At 38.2% G+C, this 21,967-nt stretch overlaps 1 protein-coding gene across 11 annotated transcripts in view; it reads right to left on the reverse strand.

Moving 5' to 3' along the window:
• RUFY3 (RUN and FYVE domain containing 3) overlaps positions 1 to 21,967 on the reverse strand; it is a 97,487-nt gene that overhangs the window by 57,983 nt on the left and 17,537 nt on the right. For 6 of the 11 annotated variants that reach the window (XM_010839098.1, XM_010839094.1, XM_010839095.1 and 3 more), the window contains exons 1-2: positions 18,146 to 19,650; positions 418 to 471 (exon numbers count right to left, since the gene is read on the reverse strand). The exons of 2 other annotated variants lie outside the window; for them this stretch is intronic. In XM_010839098.1, the coding sequence (XP_010837400.1) occupies positions 418 to 471; positions 18,146 to 18,323 (232 nt within the window). In that variant the 5' untranslated portion in view covers positions 18,324 to 19,650. Of the gene's footprint in view, positions 1 to 417; positions 472 to 18,145; positions 19,651 to 21,967 lie in introns of those variants that run through there. 3 more of the 11 variants (XM_010839096.1, XM_010839097.1, XM_010839104.1) reach the window with 1 other exon arrangement.

The following is a 21,967-nucleotide window of genomic DNA, read 5'->3' on the forward strand; positions in this document are numbered from 1 at the left end:
CACACACACGTATATATACATTTTTAAACGAATGATATAAAAACATTTACATTTTCCTAAGAAACAAATGAAAAGACAGACAGAAAAAATTGATACAATCTTGAAATAAAGTCCCCTTTGAACATGTCATTTAACAAATATCCTGAAGGAACAGCATAAACATATATTAATGCCACTTTACTTGGAACCATAAAGATTTTAAATGCAAGACTCTGAAAACCCTACTCCTGTATGAAGCACCTGCATGGACAATCTGGCAAACAAGCTTACTGCTCCAGCTATTGTCAATGGGAAATAAAACCTAAAGTAGACACTTCCTCTTATGGAAAATGATCAAAAGGTGGTTAGAAAATTAAAAGAAAGAAAAAGAAAGAAAGAAAAAAAAAAAAGGCTGAAAGATGCTGGTGTGGCACGCACCTTCTGTATCATCGCGCATTTGCTCCACCAAATCTGTCAAATCCTCCCAAGAGTCTTTGCAAACGGCAAAAAGAAAGGAAAAGAAAGATAAAATGTCATGCAAGCCAAGAAAGAAAAGTGTTATCAAAAACAAGGTATCAAAAGGGGTAACTGAAAGGGGGATTCCTAGAACTCTTTGGGCGTAACCAGGAGATTAGCAGTGAAAAGTGCTGGGGACGTACCCAAGGAGCCATGCGACACTAACCAAGCAGATATATCAACTATGACTGTTAAACATGTCTCAAAGCTAAGATTAACAATTTCAAAGCTTCTCATCAGAGGAGAGAAAGATGTACATCCCATAAAAAGTAACCGATTTTTTTTCCCACCGAAAATCAAGATTTGCATTCTTTAATATTTATTTTGACCTTCCGTGAAGCTAAAACACATGTGGAGTGTTTTTTAGACTCAGGCCAAATATTATGATGGAAATCTAGTGACTTTTCTTAAAATAAATGGTGGCTTAGACAGCAAAAATAAAGAACAATCTAAATACTTGTCCCAAGCCCTCCACCCCAATGGTTCTCTTTCCTCAAAACAAAAATAAAGGAAAAATTGCTGTTAAAAATAAATCACTTATAATTCAATAAAGATAAGACGTTGACTCAATTTAATGTATAGTACTCTTTCCTCTTACTATAAATTCAACGTTTTTTAAAATTAAATTTGATTAGCACATAGTTGCTTTACAATGTTGTGTTAGTTTCAACTGTACAGCAGAGTGCATCAGCTATCTGTATACACAGCCTCTTTTTTGGATTTCCTTCCCCACTATAAATTCAATACTCTTGTATACAGAATATTCCATGTGAGGCAAAAGGACAAGAATGTCAAGATTTCAAATATAAACGATACTTCATTATAGTTTCTTCTAACAGTGTCTTAAGCTGTAAGATCATTATCTGTTCTATAAAATTTGAGAACCCACAGAAATTAAAAAAAAAATGGATTAGCTTCATCCTTCAGAAACTGAAACCATTACACACAACTGCAACATTCATACTTAAACTCACAAAATCATGTGAATTTTATATGTATAAATACTTAGCAAATAAATGTAAGTTCTCAGAGGATAAAGCATAGCAAAAATAAGAAAGTGAGCAAAGAATATTTTGCCCATGATAAGCCCTCTTTCTTAAAAAATTTATCATGGAAGTCAGCGTTGGATCTGAAGCAATAACTTGAAACAACCATCTAGAAAAAGAATTTATCATTTGTCCTTTTCTCACAAGTTTATTAAATTATCACTGTAATTAAACTGGTTAACTTTGGTTCTCATGTGGCATAGTGATTTTCAAGCGGCGTGTAAGGGTACATTCCAGTGTCAAATATATGGTCAGTTATCCTGTAAAAATGTACCAAAAAAACCAAAAATATATAAAATTTAAATTTAAATTCAGAAAACAGGGAAGCAGATGGGGATCTAGTAAGGTGACATGTGATTAAAATGGAACGAAAACTACATATAAAAATATTATTGTTAGGTCAGACCCAAAGATAGCTAATATAAAAAGCAAGCAAGTATCTCTATTCTATTACATTTGTATTGTATTTCCATTAATGACTTTGCCCGGGCTCACATCCCAGCTCCACCCCTCACTGCCTGTTATGACCTTGGTCCAGAGACTTCATCTCTTTTTCCTGAGTCTCCTCATCTATAAAACACAGACAAGAACAGTATCTATCTTCAGAACTGTTGCAATGAGTAAAAGAATAAACATCAGTCCAAAATCTTTTATCTGGTTATTTTCTGGCCAAATGAACTTTGAAATTCAGAATTTTATTTTTTTAGAAAGGTGAAATGGCAATACTGAGGCCAACAAACACGCAGAAGTAGCACGGCCTGGGGCAGTGTCACAAGCAAGCACATTAGTATTTCTGCAGGAAATGAATGGATATTCAAATTAAACAGAATCAATCAAGACTACTCAAGTAAATTTAGGTCATATTTCAGCACCAAATAAGTTCAGGCAAACTTATGAAAAACGCTTTCAGAGCTTTTACTGGATTTTATGATTGTGGATCTGTACGTGTTGAATACTCAGAAAGTGTCTCATACAGAAAAAGCACAATTCTATTATTTTACAATGAATTTGTGTTAAAATACATCATATACAGACATCTTTGCATATATGATTTTCAAGTATAATCCTCTGAAAATATAATGTGCCACAGATTTATATTGTGTAGGCTTATAAATTTGTAAGAACCTATTTTTCTAATAATCATGATATTTTTCTATATAGACTTGGACTATTCTTATTTTAGCCTGCATTTCTTTAACCAAAAACTACATTTGTCACCTAATAAAAGTCTATCTTATTAAGCAGAATATAAAGAACCTCCAAGATCTATGCAAAGAAGAGCTCAGGAAAGTGAATTTCTAGGTAGAAATGGGTGGTGGGTACAAGGGGTCTCTCTGACTTTCCCTTGGCATGTCTCATCTAGAGCACTTTTCTGCTCCATCCAGACTTACTCTGTTTTGTTTCTAAAACAACACTTAAAATCATGAGTGCCAGAGTGATAGAATCAGTTTAAAAGAGACACCCCTGCTCCCTGGAAGGTAACAGGTATGTGTTCTCTTTTTAAAGTTGTTCCCCACTTTACCTTGGCATGCTCAGAATTGTACTGTAATAAAGAATGCATACCACAATATTCTTTTATAACCCCCAAAGAAGAATTTATAAAAGATTTCTTTAAAAAATTGTGCCCTCTGGAATACGTTCAACTTGTTAAAACAACAACAACAAAAGCATCTAATATATGAATCAAAGAGGTGGGAGGCAGCAGAGCCAACTCCTGTCTCTTTCCCAGAACATTTCCTTTTTTGAGGAGTAGCAGTTTGTTGCCTCGAGTATGTTTCACCTGATCTAAAAAGCTATATTACCTTGAATTTTTGTCATAATACATATTCACAGATTGCAAAGAAGAGTAATATAGAGCCTCACTGGTTGATACAGAAGATAAGGTCTGGATTAAATTTTGCTCTCGATAAAGCATAGTTCAGAGCTGTGGAGATCAGAATCGTGCCAGACGTGCACTCTAAATGTCGAGTGGTAAACGGCTGCTTCCAAAGTTACGCTAGCTACTCAGTTCTCACTCAGAACACTGACTCACAAGGAAAGGGGTATGGATTGTCACAGGGTTGCTGCCATGAGACCAACGCAACATCAGGACCACCACTCCACTTGAAACACTTGGATTAATTGGCTAAAAATGCTGCTCCTAACAGACTCTATCACCTTATTTTTAAGATCCATTTGAATGAAGACATACTTTAAGTCAAGAGACAAGAGACAGGCTGCAACTGTACAAAGGCCCTGAATTTTCAAGGAAGCATAGCTTATTTCCTGGCTAAACGAGCAGACTAATTCACTTGAATTAAATATTTAATTTAGTCATACTGTAAGACAGTTGCTCTTATGGTACATGGTAACTCAATGATGATGCAGTGTGTCTGGGGAAAGAGGCCCTGGCTTTGATGTTGGCTACTCCTTTTCTCTCTCAACGATGGAGCAGGCGGAGTAGGGCTGTAGCTCCCTCCCTCCTGAGAAGCGCTGGAATAGCCACAAAGTGCCTCTCCACTGTTTATGTACCCATGCTTGTGAGATCTCTCTTCTTGACATATTCTCTCTTCAGTATTATTACTATGGAGTCTGTAGTATAGACAACTGAGTTACAGCCTAGTTTAGAGACAAGTTACACTGTCTCCTTGAGGCTAGGTGTGTTTTCTTTTTTCTTTTTATTTTATTGAGGGTATAACTGCTTTACAATGTTGTGTTAGTTTCTGCTATACGATGAAGTGAATCAGCTATATGCATACATCTACCCCCTCCCTCTTGGGTCTCCCTCCACCCCACTCAATTCAGGTCACCACAGAGCACTGAGCTCCCTGTGCTATACAAAAGGATTCCACTCATATATATGAGTCAATATATGTTTTTCTCTTTCTGACTTACTTCACTCTGTGTGACACACTCTTAAGTCCATCCAGGTCTCTACAAATGACCCAATATCGTTCCTTTTTATGGGTGAGTAATATCCATTGTGTGTGTATGTATATATACACACAGACATATATATATACACACACACAACATCTCCTTTATCCATTATCTGTTGATGGACATTTAAGGTGCTTCCATGGTGTCTTTGATTTAGAGTGTTACTTTTTGAAAGTTTATTACAGTTTCTTGAGGGGAAATCCTTCCTGAAACCCAATCACTGATCACAAATAACTCTTTGAAGTACTGTTGTGAACATAATTGTTACTTAAGAGTACCTGTACTTAGTGTATCATAGGTAATAAATATCAACTTTACATTTACAAGAAACCAACGCATACCCTGTATTTTGATTTGGCTACAGACTGGAGTCCTCTAAGTATTTGCCACACTTATTTAAAGGAGATAGAGAAGACTGGATTGAAAAAAAATAAATAAACTAATTATTAAACATAGAGAAATAACATAAGTCAATGTTAAGTAAACCAAGGACAAATTTAGCAATTGAGGCTCTGTTAAACTAACAGTAATTGGGTTGGTAACATAATAATAAATATTAGCAAAGGAGCTATCAAGCTAACTTATCAAGCTAACAAAAAAAAAAGCTAAGAGGTCATGTTAGAATTAACCAGTAAGTTAGGCCAAGGTCTATTTTATTCCCAAAGTATAGTTAAAAAAAAAAAACAAAAAAAACTATTAGCAGGGAAATACAAACAATCCTGGAAAAAGTAAAATTAAGTTATTGTGATACTGTGATTTATAATAATAAATATCCTGGAACCAAATATTTAGTTTTAATTTCCAGTTCCTGACACAGGCTCCTGAAATCTTATAAACTCCTAAGTGATAAGAACACTAGAAACATCTTTTGTTCTAATGAGATTACTCTGGGGGTCTCTCAAATGGGAGTTGGTTCCCATAATTAATAGTTTGGAATTATCAGCACCCCACTCCCACTTCTCTGGAGAGACAAGAGGGGCTGAAAATGGAGTTAATAATGGGTCTTATCCATATGAGGAAGCCTCCTTAAAATCCCAATAGTATGGGGTTCGAAAACTTTCAGGTTGGTGAACACATTCATGAACCAGGAGGGTGACGTACATCAACTAGAAAGGGACAGAAGCTTCTGTGCTCTGGGCCTTCCAGACCTCACTCTACGTGTCTCTTCATCTGGCTGTACGTTTGTATCCTCCAACACATCCTTTCATAAACTGGCAACATAAGTAAAGGTTTCCCTGAGTTGTATGAGCTGTTTAGCAAATAACTGAATTCAAGAGAGAGAAGGTCATGGGAACCTCCGATTTGTAGCCCAGTCAGCTAGAAATGGTGGGTAACCTGGGGACCTGTCACTTGCAGCCAAAGTCTGTGTGTGGTGGGGGTCAGGGAGTAGGCTTGAGGATCTGAGCCCTTGACCTGTGGGATCTGATGCTATCTCCAGGGGAACGGACTTAGAAATGAGTTAAACTGTGGGACACCCTGCCCTTGTTAAAGAATTGCTGCTATTGGAAAAAATCCCACACATTTGGTGATAAGAAGTGTCAGAAATGAAGAGTTTTTGTGGACCTCAACTGGGTAGCTGCTGTCCATAGAACAGGACATGGTGACATTCTCAGATAAGACAGAGTACATATCAGAAATATCCTAACTTTTACACCTCTAGAAGAAAGAAAAAAGAAGCCCCAGCAGCCTTTTTAACCCCAGAAAGTAAATGCTAGCAATCTTAGAGAAGCACGGAATTTCTCAGTGTACAATCAGAAGTAAAACTCATCCTCTTCTGCATAGAAAATTGTCACTAGCTTAAAGAAAACAGAAAAACAGATAAAATGTTATGTAGTTTACAGCTACTGAATCAACTATCCTAAAAAACCACACTGTTTCCTTGGAGAGTTGAGATTTTAATCAGTGTGAGAAACCACAACCAACTACAGCAGTCACAGACAAAAATGAGTTGCAAGGAGGTAGCCAATGGGAACATTCATGATACCATGGCATTAAAGTTTTGTAATGTTTATGGCAGCTTGGAAATGTGTATAAGAAATTAAAATACATTACTATTTGAGCCAGAAATTCCACTTCTAAAAATGAAAATTGTTCAAGTCAGAAACACAATGATATACCAAGAATGTTTGTGGTAGCCTAATTTACCTAAAATAACCTAAATGCTTGTAATAAGGGAATAAAGAATTTATGGCACATCCAAACAACTAAGGCATTAAAGGAGGTGGTACAGATTTGCATCTACTGATATAGTTGTAGGCAGGTCACACAACTCAGGTATACACACAACTTATAAGATTGTGTGAGTTTGTAAATGAACTCCATGTGTATATACTGAAAAAGAGAATCTGGTTACTAAATCCTACTAGTGGTTATTGATAGGTACTAGAATTGTAGATGAATTCTGTTTTATATTTTTTACTTTTCTGTATTTTGTGACCTTTTAAATGTGAACATATTATTTTTTAACTAGAAAAATCAAGTTGTTTTCACTAAAATATTACATAGTAATACTAAATGTATTTTCTAGAAGAACCCCATTAATTTTAATACACTGATTTAATTTTAATTATGGGGGAAAATATTTACTTAAAGGCTATTTCACAATAAGTCTGTTTCACTGTCCCTCTACACAAGTATTTCTAAGCTCATCAAATTCTTCTATTTGTTCTCTGACAAAGCTCAAATAGGAAAAACTGCAAGGGAAATAATTTAATATTTACTTCCCTGTACTCAAGAGCACTTCATAGCAATCCAAGGGACTGGTGGGAGCTGGAACAATCACAATGGAAAATCGTGCCCCATTATACTCTCTACCTTCCCCAAAAGGGGCACAACCAAAAAACCCCAAATAATACAGAACCAGAGTGAAGAGGGGGCTTCCCTGGTGGCTCAGTTGTAAAGAATCTCCTGCCAAGGAGATGAGGGTTCAATCCCAGGGTTGGCAAGATCCCCTGGAGAAGGAAATGGCAACCCACTCTAGTATTCTTGCCTGGGAAATCCCATGGACAGGGGAGCCTGGCGGGCTACAATCCAAGGGGTCGCAAAAGAGTCAGATACTACTGAGCGACTAAACAAATAAAGAGCAGAGAATACTGTGGGTTCCCTCAAATGACAGCCATGCTCTCTTCCCAGTCAGGTCTCACAGGTGCCCAGGCCTGGGAATCCAAAAACTTGAATTCCTGAGCTCCATCACTGAGTACTAGTTACGTAATCTGGTATAGCATTTACCTCTGGAAAATGATACACAACGTCTGTGATCACCTTAAGACACAGGACGTTCTGGCACTGGAAGCTGATGAGCCACAGAAGAGTTATTAATGATGTGAACTACAAAGAAAGGCACACATTAAAAGCTCCATCCAAAAAAGGTCCAGAAGAAGCTCACCAACATAGAGCAAAGACAGTAGAAATGCACCGTGATTAATGACCGTGCACTAAAGCAGATGCCAGTGACAGGAGTAACAAGGAGCTGGGAAGAAACTGAAAGTAGACCTGAAGAAAGCTAATTTTAGGGAGAGCAGCTTAGAGGCAGCACGGAGCTGTTCTAGTGCTTCATTTGTGGATTGGGGTGCAAAGAGAACCCTGCTGATATTTCTTCCCGATTCAGGATTCTATAAAATCCCAGAGGCAAGTGGGTAAAACTTACCGTACAAGGGAGACAAGCCAGGCTATTTCCAGATCAGAGCAACAAGGAATGAACCTTGTCCAGAAAACTTTGCCTGGCAGGCTTCTGAGATGGCAATAGAATCTATAATCTATTCACTGTGAGAATTTCACAAAGACTGCCCTGTACACGCGTAATCACAACTCAGAGAACCTGACCATGTAAACTTGAGGCTAACCAGTTGGTAGCAACAAATGTTCCAGTACTCTCACTGAGAGCAGATTACAAAAGGAGGCGTGCCAAAGGAAAGAACAGTAACATGATTCTATAAAATAGACAATCGTACTCACTGCAGCCCTGAAATTAAAAGACGCTCCTTGCTCCTTGGAAGAAAAGCTATGACCAACCTAGACAGCGTATTAAAAAGCAGAGACATTACTTTGCCAACAAAGGTCTGTCTAGTTAAAGCTATGGTTTTTCCAGTAGTCATGTATGGATGTGAGAGCTGGGACTACAAAGAAAGCTGAGCACTGAAGAATTGATGCTTTTGAACTGTAGCATTGGAGAAGACTCTTTAGAGTCCCTTGGACTGCAAGGAGATCAAGCCAGTCAATTCTAAAGGAAGTCCTGAATATTCTTTGGAGGGACTGATGCTGAAGCTGAAACTCCAATACTTTGGCCACCTGATGCGAAGAACTGGCTCATTGGAAAAGACCCTGATGCTGGGAAAAATTGAAGGGGGGAGAAAAAGGGGATGACAGAGGATGAGATGGTTGGATGGCATCATCAACTCAATGGAAATGAGTTTGACTAAGTTCTGGGAGTTGGTGATGGATAGGGAAGCCTGGCACCCACTCCAGTATTCTTGCCTGGAAAATCCCATGGACGGAGGAGCCTGGTAGGCTGCAGTCCATGGGGTCACTAAGAATGGACACGACTGAGCAGCTTCACTTTCACTTTTCACTTTTGTGCATTGGAAAAGGAAATGGCAACCCACTCCAGTGTTCTTGCCTGGAGAATCCCAGGGTTGGGGGAGCCTGGTGGGCTGCCGTCCATGGAGTCGCACAGAGTTAGACACAACTGAAGCCACTTAGCAGCAGCAGCAGCAGGGAAGCCTGGCATGCTGCAGTCCATGGGGTCACAAACAGTCGGACACAACTGAGCAACTGAACTGAACTGACCCACTCAGGTTTTATTTTCTGAGCATAGGATAGGCGTAAATTAAATGCTGTACTGAATGCACCCAAGTCTAGACACTGTGGGCCACACGTGCACTGTATGCAGCGTATAGTTAGCTTTGAAAACAAAGTATGCCAAAAAGTAATTTTTTTGGCCTGTTACCTGGAAAAACTCAAAATGTCTAACTAGAAATATTAAAAAATTATACTGGACGTTGGATCTAAAGCAGTAGTCCTGCTTTTAGAGCTGTGGTTCCTGTTCGTGGATGTGGGAAAGTCTGTCACGGAAGATACTTAACTCTGAGGTAGACAGATGGATGAGTACATCCATACATTAGAGCTTTCATAAAGCTTTTTTCTTTAAAGAGAAAACAACACAGTATCCTGATTATAGTAATATATCCTCTTATAGGATATTAGGGGGCAACAGGATGAGATGGTTGCATCATTGACTCAATAGCATCATTGACTCAATGGACATGAGTTTGAGCAAGCTCTGGGAGATAGCGAAGGACAGGGAAGCCTGAAGTGCGGCAGTCCATGGGGTCACAATGAGTCAGACACAACTAAGCGACTGAACAATAACAAGAATATTTGGAAGACATAAAGAAGTATGAAGAATATAAAAATCCTCTGTTGTTCCACTCTCCAGAGAAGACCACTTTTTACATTTTTGGTACATTTCCTTTCACTTGGGTGTACATGTATCTATATTTAAATCAATTTGTGATCACACTGTATATGTGGCTTGGGAGACAGCTTTTAAAACCTTACTATACTTTAAACAATACCCTAGACCACTAAATATTCTTCCACAACATCATTATCAATGTTTGTGGTACTGATGCTCTACAATTTATTCAATAATTTTCCTGTTAGGTTATTTAAGTTATACTTAAAGTTTTGCTACTATAAATCATAATACTGTGATGATTATACATAGTTGTATATTTTGCCCATATCTGATTATTTCATTGCAATAAATGTCTGGTATAACCATTGGAACTTAATTTTTGAGGCACCTGATTCACACTGATAAAGCGATTTTCAAAAAAGCTGTGCCAATAAATATTCTACCTGAATTTTCCTATATTTTCATCAGCACTGAATAGTATTCACAGATATGTTCAACAAAAAATTATTTGTTATACTAAACTTCTATTTTCAAAATAAAATACAATGAGTGTGAATTATGAGCTAAGTGTTTTCAAAAAAAATTTTAAATATCCAGAAACCATAGTTGTGTATAATGGAAGGTAAGGTACTACAACAGTCTTCTCTTTTAAAAGTGATCATTTTCTGGGGATTATGGGGCATTTCTGTGTGTGTGCTCAGATGCTCAGTCATGTCTGACTCTTGGCAACCCCATGGATTGTAGCCTGCCAGGCTCCTCTGTCCCTGGGATTCTCTGAAAATTTTAGAGTGCGTTGCCATTTCCTCCTCCAGGGGATCTTCCCCATCCAAGGATGGACCCCGAGTCCGTTAGGTCTCCTGCATTGGCAGGTGGATTCTACCACTAGTCCCATATGGGCATTGAGTTCACCTAAAGTGTATTAGATAGCTACCATAAATAGTATATACAGTAATAGGAGGCCTTCTTAAGGGTACAAAAGAAAAGTTTTGCCCTAAAGAACTTTCTGTATAATTTTATAAAAGTATGAATCACATAGGCTAAAATAAATCATCAGAGAATGATTTCAAGTGTATTCAATCAAGTGATGGAGACAGAACCCAACGATTCAGGAGATGAAGGATACTGGACTTGTTAAAGAAGGTTCATGGATGAAGGGAGTCAGAGGTCCTTTCTGGTTTCTAATTTAATGTCAGTAAGAAGAATTTAAAGCAGAAATAGTATTAACAACAAGAATAACCATTTTTTCAGTGAAGTACAGAATCACAGCCTGGTTGAAATACGCAAGTATTGAAAAGGAGTTTGAAAAAACCTTTTGATAAGTAAAATTATCCAAAAGAAGGGCACAGGAATAGTTGACTAAAGAATAAGAATTCAACATAGTTATTGTTTCTGACAATCCATAATCACGAACATTACTGCTACCATAAATAGCTTTCCATGACACCTTGCACCTTCATTTGAGAAACACTTAAAATTTGGCACATAAAGGAGCCACCTGCCCACCAGGTCAGTCTCAGCAGTGCATTATTTTTATTGTTTGACAGCATCTGTACAATCATATAAATATTTTCACAGACTTTATAAAAATGGAAAGAGGAAAAAACAAAACAAAACAAGGGGATAAAATGCTAAGGTATCCAATTTAACTGATGGCAATTGCCAAGTATGCCCCAAATGGCATGCTTCTGGCCACATTTGGGTGTTCCCTGGACATAAGCTGGCCAATCCCATGTTCCACTGTATATAAAACGGATAGAAATATGTCACCAGAGACTGGGAAGAAGACGTCCCTTACTATGTGTGGGTCTATTGCTGAACTTACACTCACTGAATTCTGGTATAGGAAAGTTGCATGTAGGTTGGATCCAGGCTGCCTGAATGACTCCTAGTTCCACCACTTACTACATCTCTGTCAATCTGTAAAATGGGGATGACAGTACCTAGGCTCAGTGGGTTTTTGTACATATTAAATGAGGTAATACATATATATATTACTTAGAGGAAACAGTTCCTGGCACAAAGTAGCTGCTCAATAAAAGACAGCATCTCTTCCTACACCACTGTCGCCATCACTTTTTCAAGAATATTCTACATTCAATATAAAGACTGTCTGAAACAGACTCTTGTACAAGAATGAAAAGTTTATTTTCATGAAGACTTACTTGGCAATTCTATAAAGAATGAATCAGTATAATAGGAAGAGAAATGGCTTGGAGAAAAGCTGAAAATAGGTGTGGGAATCTGAATGTGACACAGTTAGATCCTGGTAGTTGTGGAAATGAAAAGGGAAGACAAAAGTAAGTCTTTGTGGTGGAAAAGAGCACCTGTCTCTCTTTTATGCCCTAACACATATGGTACTATTTGTTTAATCATAATAGAAAACTATGATAGCTGGATGCCTTAAATCCAGTTTATATAATTTCATATACACACACACAAATGCAGAAAAGATAATTTATATATAGCCAAGTGATGCTTTGGATATCATTAACATATGTTTACTTATGAAAATAACTGAAGCCTTGATTTTTCATCAACTTCAGTTACAGCGGTTTCATTTAAGAATCTTTGAGCTTCACATGGTTTATAATTTTCTTAGTAGAAAATACATGTTCATCATAAAAAATATAAGGGAAGGTTCACACATAAATATGTGAAAATAGAAAGCCTTCTCACAAACTTGCATGTTACTGGTATTCAATATTAGGAGTAATGATTATTTTATTTTTCTGTTAATTGGGAGAAATTCTTATTTAAGTCTTATTCAAGAGGGCTATTAAAATTCACATATTATATGATGATTTAATATATACTTATTTTATTAAAGTATGGAAATAAACACACACACTAATGAACTTATTCACTATTAAAACACTTCAGATTTTACTGTTAAAAAATAACATTATACACAATCAGAAAAGAAGGAATATACTATTTCTTCACTAACCCTAACATTTTGTCCCTGGTAGAGCATGTAGTTTTATTAGTATTTTTTCTCAAAGAAGTGAAAACTTACTGGAGAGAAAATTTGGAGAGACTGAAAATCTTTCAGCTCTGGTATCCGGATCTCAGCAAATGCTGTCTCCTACCCATTCCCCACCCCTAATGTCCTTTGCCTCCAGTTTATAACCAGATTAACTCTTGCACATCCTTTAGGTCTTAGTTCAAACATGACTTACTTCAACTGGAAAATTTCCCTGGACCTTCCTAATAAAACATGTTTGGCTCTATACCATAGCACTCATGCATGGATGCTCAGGCATGTCCGACTCTTTGTGACCCTATGGACTGTAGCTGTTCCGTCTCCTCTGCCCAGGGAATTTTCCTGGCAAGAATACTGGAGTGGGTTGCCATTTCCTCATCCAGGGGATCTTCCCAGCCCAGGAATTAAATCCGCATTTCCTGTGTTGGCAGGCAGATTTTTTTAGCGCTGAGCCACCTGGGAAGCCATTTTATCAATACTTGTTGAACTACCCCACCTCTTGCTTGTCAATAAGCTCAGAAAATACAGAGGAGCAGGCTTGGGCACTGTGCTATACCTCAGGACCTAGCATAGCGTGGAGCATAAATTATAGGTGGGACACTTAAGTGTGTGCTGAATGAAGGGCCGAGGGTCTGATCTTATGATTAAAATTATGCATGTTTTTCTAAACATTTATTTTCTTTGGGGGTTCTAATGGTTCCTAAGGTTTTTTCTTCCCCAGGAAAAATAAAGTACACATAAAAAATTTTATATATCAGTTTTTGGATCATCTTCCCAGGTTTAGAAGCCTGGCACTAGACTGTAGTAAGTTGATGCTATGAAGTTTCTTGGTCAACAGCCATTTGGCTTCCCCTGCCAAAATGCCCACTGGGTCATGCACTTTTTTCATTAAAACATATGCAGTTCCCAGGCAGAATGGGGTTTTACTCTTGTGCAATGATATTAATGAGTAAAAATACATTAGGAAATGTCAATGGAGTTATCTCAGAACCAGACACTTTCAGCAGTCACCAAAAACAACCACTTTCTATTTCATCTTCCAGGGATTATTTTCCTTGCTTATTATATCAGCAGATTATTCCCTACTATATGGGAAAACCTGATATGAAATCTACACCCATACTGTCCCTTGGGAAGTATGGTCACTATGGATTAGAAGTCCATGTCCAGTTCCTATGAAACATGATTGTCCTTTAGCAACCAAGTAGTTCACACTTGTTTTACAGCAGCCTCTGACATTGTTGTTTCATCTTTTTTCCTTGACTGTGAATTCACTCAGGGCAAAGGCCATTATTTCTTAGTCTCTAGAACTGGATTTTGCATCAAGGGATGCTCAATAAATATTTCTGATCAACTGACAGACCAAACACACGTAGTACAGTAGTACAGGATCCTTACAAGTAGTACAGTACCGTTACTACAATCACAGATGTTACATACAAGCTAGCTCCTTATACATTACTGTGTAAGTGCCAGATACTCTAAATGCACACTAAAGCAAAATGTGACTACCAGGGGAAAACTGGACACTTATGCAGTAACAGCGTGTCTGAAGTCAGTCATCACACACAGTTTTCTATAACCAAAGTTCTCTGTAACTTGAAAATCAAAGGCTTGACCAGAGGTTCTCTTCTTAATGTGTCTGCTGCTGTATCATTTCTTTGTAGTCTGCCTCTTACTATCTGTATTTGAAAAAGGTATTTTCTAAGTCAAAAAATAATTCAAATCTTAAGAGTTACCTTTGTAACCAAATGGCCTATTTTACTGTACTAAACTGATCTATTCACTTCTCAATGTCGGATTCCTCTTCTTTAAAAGAAAGTTAATGGGAAAACAAGTATTTCTTAATAACCGACTTTTGTTTTTAACCAATTATTTTCCTGTTTGCAAAGGCCCAAGAAAGGACAATGCTGAAATGTGAATTTAAGCTACTAACCACCTTTAGTCTGTCCAGCAAACAAGCTTAGACTTGTTTAAGCTTGTGGTAGTTTTAAGCTTGGAATAGTTTAAGCTTGGAATAGTCTAGCTTAGACTATTCCAAAGGTTAAATACAAAAACAGAAACAAAACTAGAAATACATACTAAAAAGGCAAGAGATTTAACAATGGGGCTTACAACTGTTGAAGCTCAAACCATTGTTTCATGAATAACTATTACACAAATAACTAACATTTATAGGGTACAGAGGATGAGATGGCTGGATGGCATCACCAACTCGATGGATGTGAGTTTGAGTAAACTCCGGGAGTTGGTGATGGACAGGAAGGCCTGGCATGCTGCAATTCATGGGGTCGCAAAGAGTCGGACATGACTGAGCGACTGAACTGAACTGAACTTACATTAAATATCTTGCTTAATGCTCCTAACTTACTATCGTGACTACCATTCCTAACAACTTACTATAGTCCAGCCCAGAATCTCACTGTGTGCTGCTTGAAATGTCCCTTCCAGTCCCCACCCACAACAGTATCTGCCTGTGATCCTCTAGTTATCACACAAGGTGGAGCCTAGTCCAAGTGTCACTTCCTGGATGAAGCCTTTCCTGAACCTTCTTCTTGCAATCAAATATTTGGACATTTGTTCCAGGTTTTTACAAAAGTGTACTAAAAGAAATGAGAGATAGCTGATCTCCTTGACCACCAATAAGTACTAAACTAATGAAGTGAGTTTTTATTCCCATGTATTTAAGAATTAAGGTGGGCTGAAACTCTGGGTCTGGTCTACACTGTGGCCAGCAGAGTGAAGACAAGAGCTGTTTTCAGAAAACACAAGTTGGAAACCTCAAAGCTTCTACCAATGAGGCCACAATGAGATTATCGTCTTAAGAAGATACATGACGTTTTTGCCCGTTTTCTCTCATGGGAGTCGGGAGCCCCAACGCAGAATTTGTACAGTCAGATGTCCTTCCTTGTGTCTACGAATCAACTGGGAAGTGTTCTGTGAACACTCGCTGTGTCTGGGCACCGAGTGCTCCATTTTTTGTCAACACAGTAGGGTTCCTGTTATCACTGGTCCAGCAATCACCACTTAAAGGTTAATAGCTAAATTAAACTTAACAACTGTCTCTAGCATTAATATTAAGGCAGACATTTCTTGGGTTGAAGTCACTGTTTAGACATCCAGAGTTAGCCAGTAGAATAAAATCCCTGTCTTTTATTTACCTGGCTTCCTAGATCACTAAACCTATGGATGTTTTCTTGGGCCTGGACTTTCTTTTATTACTTCTAGGACTAATAATTTGAAATTGTTGCTTCATTTACCCAGCTGAAGGCAGAATTCCAAAATTCATTGCCAGCCTTTCTCTATTTTCCTCCACCTCTTCTCCAGCTGATTCTAAGGTGTTGGAAACTTTCTATTTGTCTGTTTCCCCTAACCCAAGGATGTGTCACTTGAGCTTAGGTTGCAGCCCTCATATGTTTCCATCACAGATTTCTCCATAGAGAATTCAAACAGCACCACTACAAATGCTTACGTGAACCAAGCAGCTCACTTTTGCTTACTCACAGGTATCTTGCTCAAAAAACAAATAGGTATGCAAACGATTGTTGCTGTTGTTCAGCCGCTAAGTAGAGTCCGACTCTTTCTGATCCCCACAAGACTGTACCCCACCAGGCGCCTCTGTCTACGGGGTTTCCCAGGCAAGGATACAGGAGTGGGTTGCCATTTCCTTCTCCAGGGGATCTTCCCGACCCAAAGATTGAACCTGTGTCTCTTGCATTGGCAGGTGGATTCTTTACCACTGAGCCACCTGGGAAGCCCATTCAAATGATTAAATTTGTTCAAAATTAGAGACAATGACACACTACATTTTATAATTAAGGGAATATATGATACTGTGTGACTTTCAAAATAAGTATTTTAAAAACCAAATATGCAGACTGAGGCATCCGCTGAAAAGACTTCTTGGTAGCATTCTCAAAATGTACTTTTATTCCCTAAAGATTTTTAAAGCTCGAGAGGCTGTTCTAAACAGTACTGGCATTGTATGTGCCTCCAGCTGATGTCTCCTGACCGCCATGCAGCACATTCTGAAACTCAGAGCCAAAGGAAGCTGTCCAACAGACAAACCAATTGTTAAAGGGTGCAAAAGGCCTTAGAAACTACTTAAACATTGCCCTTAAAGACACACCCAAATGACTGCTTTGTGCTTCGATGTTAACCCTCTCTAAAAGCGGCTAACTGGGAAAATAAAATCCTTTTCAGAAACAAAGAGTGAAATCTGAGTCATGATAAGATTGCAATGCTTGGTCAAGGGCAAGGAATCACTTTTTCTAACCCAACTGCTAGGTGCAATTCACCTTGTGCCCTCTGTCCTGCAGTATGCCTAAACACTGGGCAGATTTTATGTAAAATTTATTCTCATATGTGAGCATTTCTTTCTTCATTATTTTAAGGGTAGAGAACAAACACTAGTTAAGAGGCCAGTACACAAAGGTACAAAACAATGTGATTCAAATTAATTTTCTTCCTTATGGTATTAAGTTCACAAAATTTAGGGGTAGAAGATAAAAGCCTCTCAGAATTTAGAAAAGGTTCTAGAAGAAAGTCACAAGTCAAGAGACTACAAAGGTCTCAAAGGGACTGAGAGTGGAGATTTCACATGGGTCAACAGTTACCACAAACAACTTATAAAAAGCAATGCCCAATCGGTTCCATAGGTAGGAATTACCTTATCAATCATGCTTAACCTTTTAAGGTACTATGCTTTTTTGAGACCATATTCATTAAATAAGCACTGAACGTAAAACTGCTTTCTCATCTAACCTTACAACCTATATTATCTTAAAGAAAGAATGTTTGACCATGTATTTTCTAGATACCACAGCCTGTTTAACATTATATCCTGATGATAGGATACCCTTCGTGAGTGCTTCAACTATATCACGTACGCTCCTATAATTAATTAGTCATGCAATTTTACCTTACTCTATTAAAAACAACTATAATTTCTATAATATGTTAGCATCTAATCAGAATTAACAGCTTTTCCATTGGTTGATTAGGGTCAGATGTGATAAGTGATCTCAAATGTTCTTTACAGCCTTCAAGACAAAGAACTCTAAGCAAGCACCAGCATCTTTTGAAAGGATACCTCAGAGGGCAGGGAAAAAATCTTTTCCCCCAGTAAAGTAGAGAAGGGGAGCTGGTGGTAGGTTTAAGGATGAAAGGTTTTCAGGGCCATTAGCTAGTTTAGAGTATGGGTTCTTCCTGCCTCTCCCTGACCCTCCCAGCCTGATTAACAATGAGGATGCTGGTGAGATACTGGAGGACGGGTTCTGACCATACCTTCATGGGTAGGCTCTGGGTCAGGTGTAAGTGAGATGTCATCCAGCTCTCGCAGGCAGAGCCATTCTCCATCCATAGACACTCGGAATTTGCAAAGGTAGATGGTCTCCATGGCAGCCTGTGTGATCTTGTCAGTGGTGGGGGTTGGCATGTCGGTTGGAGGCGTCAGAGCAGACATGATGACTCAGCTGGGACCACAACACACACACACACACACACACCCCAAACAAAAATAAATAACCCCCAAATCCGAAGCTCTGAAACAAAGCTCTCAAGAAAAGAGGCAGGTGAGGGTTTAAAAAAAAAAAAAAAAAGACGGAAAAATACCTATGCTTTAAGCACCAAGTGTTCAAGATAAATAATTCTATGCTATGTTTTCTCAGAGGCAGTTCCTACCACATAGCAAAATAAGATGATGCTTATCTTCTTCCAGCTTCTCTCCTATTATCTTCCCTTCCCTACCCCCTTCTTTTTCAGCTGAGGCAGAGGCTTGAAATCCTGCACGGCCGATGCTACCTTAGTTGGCTTTAAAAAAACTGGCCTCTGTATGAGTAAGTGAAAAATCCTCCTTCTTTTTACAGAAAAAAAAATACAAAAGAAAAAAATGAACAAAAAATAAACCAATATTTTCTGTTTAGCTTAAAAAAAAAAATCCTGAATTGCAGAAATCACTTCCAGGATCTGCTCAGAGGAGCCGGGATGCTGAGTTCTAATAGGATTGGTTGTGCGCAGTAAGCAGGGTGTTGACCAAAATGGCTGACTAATGAACTGAACTGAAAATTCAAGCTCATGTGACCAGCTGCTCTGAACGTAGGGCGAGCAATTCCCAGGATGCTTTATAGATGCTGCTGATGCAGGGAGAGCAATTAGGCTGCCTGCTCTCATCGTGCACAACCCACTTCCAGACTCTGCTAGTCAAACTGTGATCAGACATAACACAATGCACGTATTCTCATCAATTCCCCTTGCTGTAGGATAAAAGGGCTGGGAAACAGGAGGACAATTAATACTGGGTAACGCTGCACAGCAAAAATGGTAAAAGAGGTAGTTGGATTAATTTAACAAGCACATAATTCACTTCTTTTATCCTTATATACTTAGCTATCAAAATTCTTTGCTCTGCTAAAGGTGGTGTTTTAAGAAAAACTAAAGCAAATTTTTGATTTAAATACACTTTCAGGCATTCATAATTTCCTTCTCCAAAATACAAAGACTTAATTTTTCAGATTGGACAGAAGTGCAGGAAAAAATAAAACAACCTAGAAGTTAAATCCTTCCTGATTTATGGCAGTCCCTCCTTCACTTCTGACACTGCTGTATTCACCAAGTTTCTACATTAGCTTGTTTCTAATAAGAGGATAAAACTACGCTACATCTTAAAATTTCTCCCACCCTGGAACATCCTAAGTGCACATTATCATATTCTCTCTATTTTGCATATTTTATTTTTCTATCTTTTGGCCACACCACAAGGCATGTAGGGTCTTATTTCCCTGATCAGGGATTGATCCTGTGCCCCATGCACTGGGAGTGTGGAGTTCTAACCACTGGACCACTAGGGAAGTCCTATCATATTATCTTACACCAATCAACCAGTTTACCCCTCTACATATCTATATTATCCAATGAGGCCTTTGTGCCTTGGAAGTGAAAACTCAGGTACTTGTTTTCTGAGCTACAAAAATAACAAAGAGATAAGGGATGACAGAGATTTTCTTTGAAAATGCTTTGGATGGTTGCAAACAATTTTTTTTTTCTTTTGCTGAAGGGTCTGGTTTTAAAGAGGAACATAAAACTTCAAGAAATATGTCCCAAGATGATTTATTCTATTTTAGGATTTCTTATGATTATTCTGTTCTAGGATTTCTTATGAGAGGGATATCTAACAACTGAAAGAAAAATTTCTTCTTGAGTATTATTAAAATGTCATAAATGTTACATATATATAAATAACTGAATCACTCTGTTGTATATCTGAAACTAATACAACATTGCAATTCAACTATATTTCAACAACAACAAAAATTCTTTAAAAAGTAAATGAAAAGGAAAGCTGTATTGGAATAAAGTGTTTACAACAAATACAAAAAAATTTGTAAATGCCTCCACCCAAATTTGAGATTGTGCTCAAAGGAAAAAATACTAAGGACCAGATTCTGTAGGTAAACAGGCATTTTCACATTGTTAGAGGGAAGGCAAACTGGCAAAATGTAAGAATGCATATATGAATATACTTATTTATAATCAGGAAGAAAATCAGTAAGTTATAAGGAAAACAAAATATTCCAGGTAGGTTTATTCTTTTCTGTTTAAATCTCTTCCAACATTACCTCTATATTTGGACCAGACCTATTCCTTCATTCATTCAGTAAATATTCACTAAGAGTACTCCATATGCCAGGCACTCGGCATGGAGCAGTAAGATCAGAACACTTTTTTTTTTAAGATCACTTTTTCAAGGAAGCAAACTGCAGCCATGAAATTAAAAGACCCTTGCTCCTAGGAAAGGAAAGCTATGACAAATCTGTGAGAGTTAAAGTCGCATCCAACTCTGTATAGTCCATGGAATCCTCAGGCCAGAATACTGGAGTGGGTAGCTTTTCCCTTCTCCAGGGGATCCTCCCAGCATAGGGATCGAACCCAGGTCTCCCGCATTGCAGGCGGATACTTTACCAGCTGAGCCACAAGTGACAAACCTAGATAGCTTTTTAAAAAGCAGAGACATCACTTTGCTGACAAAAGTCCAGCTAGTCAAAGCTATGGTTTTTTCCAGGAGTCATGTATATCACATCTGTAGATGTGAGAGTTGAACCATAAAGAAGGCTGAGTACCAACAAATTGCGGTGCTGGAAGACTCTTAAGAGTCCCTTGGATTGTAAGGATATCAAACCAGTCAATTCAAAAAAATCAACCCTGAATATTCATTGCAAGGACTGATGTTGAAGCTGAAGCTCCAATACTTGGGCTACCTGATGAGAAGAGCCAACTCATTGGGAAAGACCCTGATGCTGGGCAAGATTGAAGGCAAATGGAAAAGCGGGCGGCTGAGGATGAGATGGTTAGATACTATTACTGACTCAATGGACATGAATTTCAGCAAACTCCAGGAGATAGTGGAAGACAGTGGAGCCTGGCATGCTGCAGTCCATGGGGTCTCAAAGAATTGGACACAATTTAGCGACTAAACTTAATTTCCAAATACAGAATATAAGCCTTCACTTAACACATTCACATCTGATTATAGCACAATTTCTTTCTAGCCAGACAAATTTCCATCTTTTTATATTAAAGCTTAAAGGGAGATAGTTTATAGTTTGAACTTTAAGCCATACAACACTTTAAAACATAGTTAAGGAGTCATTAAAATCTTCAATCCAATCCCATTGCCAAGAGAGGCAATGCCAAAGAATGCTCAAACTACCACACAATTGCACTCATCTCACATGCTAGTAAAGAAATGCTCAAAATTCTACAAGCCAGGCTTCAGCAATACATGAACCATGAAGTTTCAGATGTTCAAACTGGTTTTAGAAAAGGCAGAGGAACCAGAGATCAAATTACCAACATCTGCTGGATCATGGAAAAAGCGAGAGAGTTCCAGAAAAACATCTATTTCTGCTTTATTGACTATGCCAAAGCCTTTGACTGTGTGGATCATAAGAAACTGTGGAAAATTCTGAAAGAGATGGGAATACCAGCCCACATGACCTGCCTCTTGAGAAATGTGTATGCAGGTCAGGAAGCAAGGGTTAGAACTGGACATGGAACAACAGACTGGTTCCAAATAGGAAAAGGAGTACGTCAAGGCTGTATATTGTCACC

This window comes from Bison bison, unplaced genomic scaffold, assembly GCF_000754665.1.
Source record: "Bison bison bison isolate TAMUID 2011002044 unplaced genomic scaffold, Bison_UMD1.0 scf7180017864110, whole genome shotgun sequence".
Classification (NCBI taxonomy): Eukaryota; Metazoa; Chordata; class Mammalia; order Artiodactyla; family Bovidae; genus Bison; species Bison bison.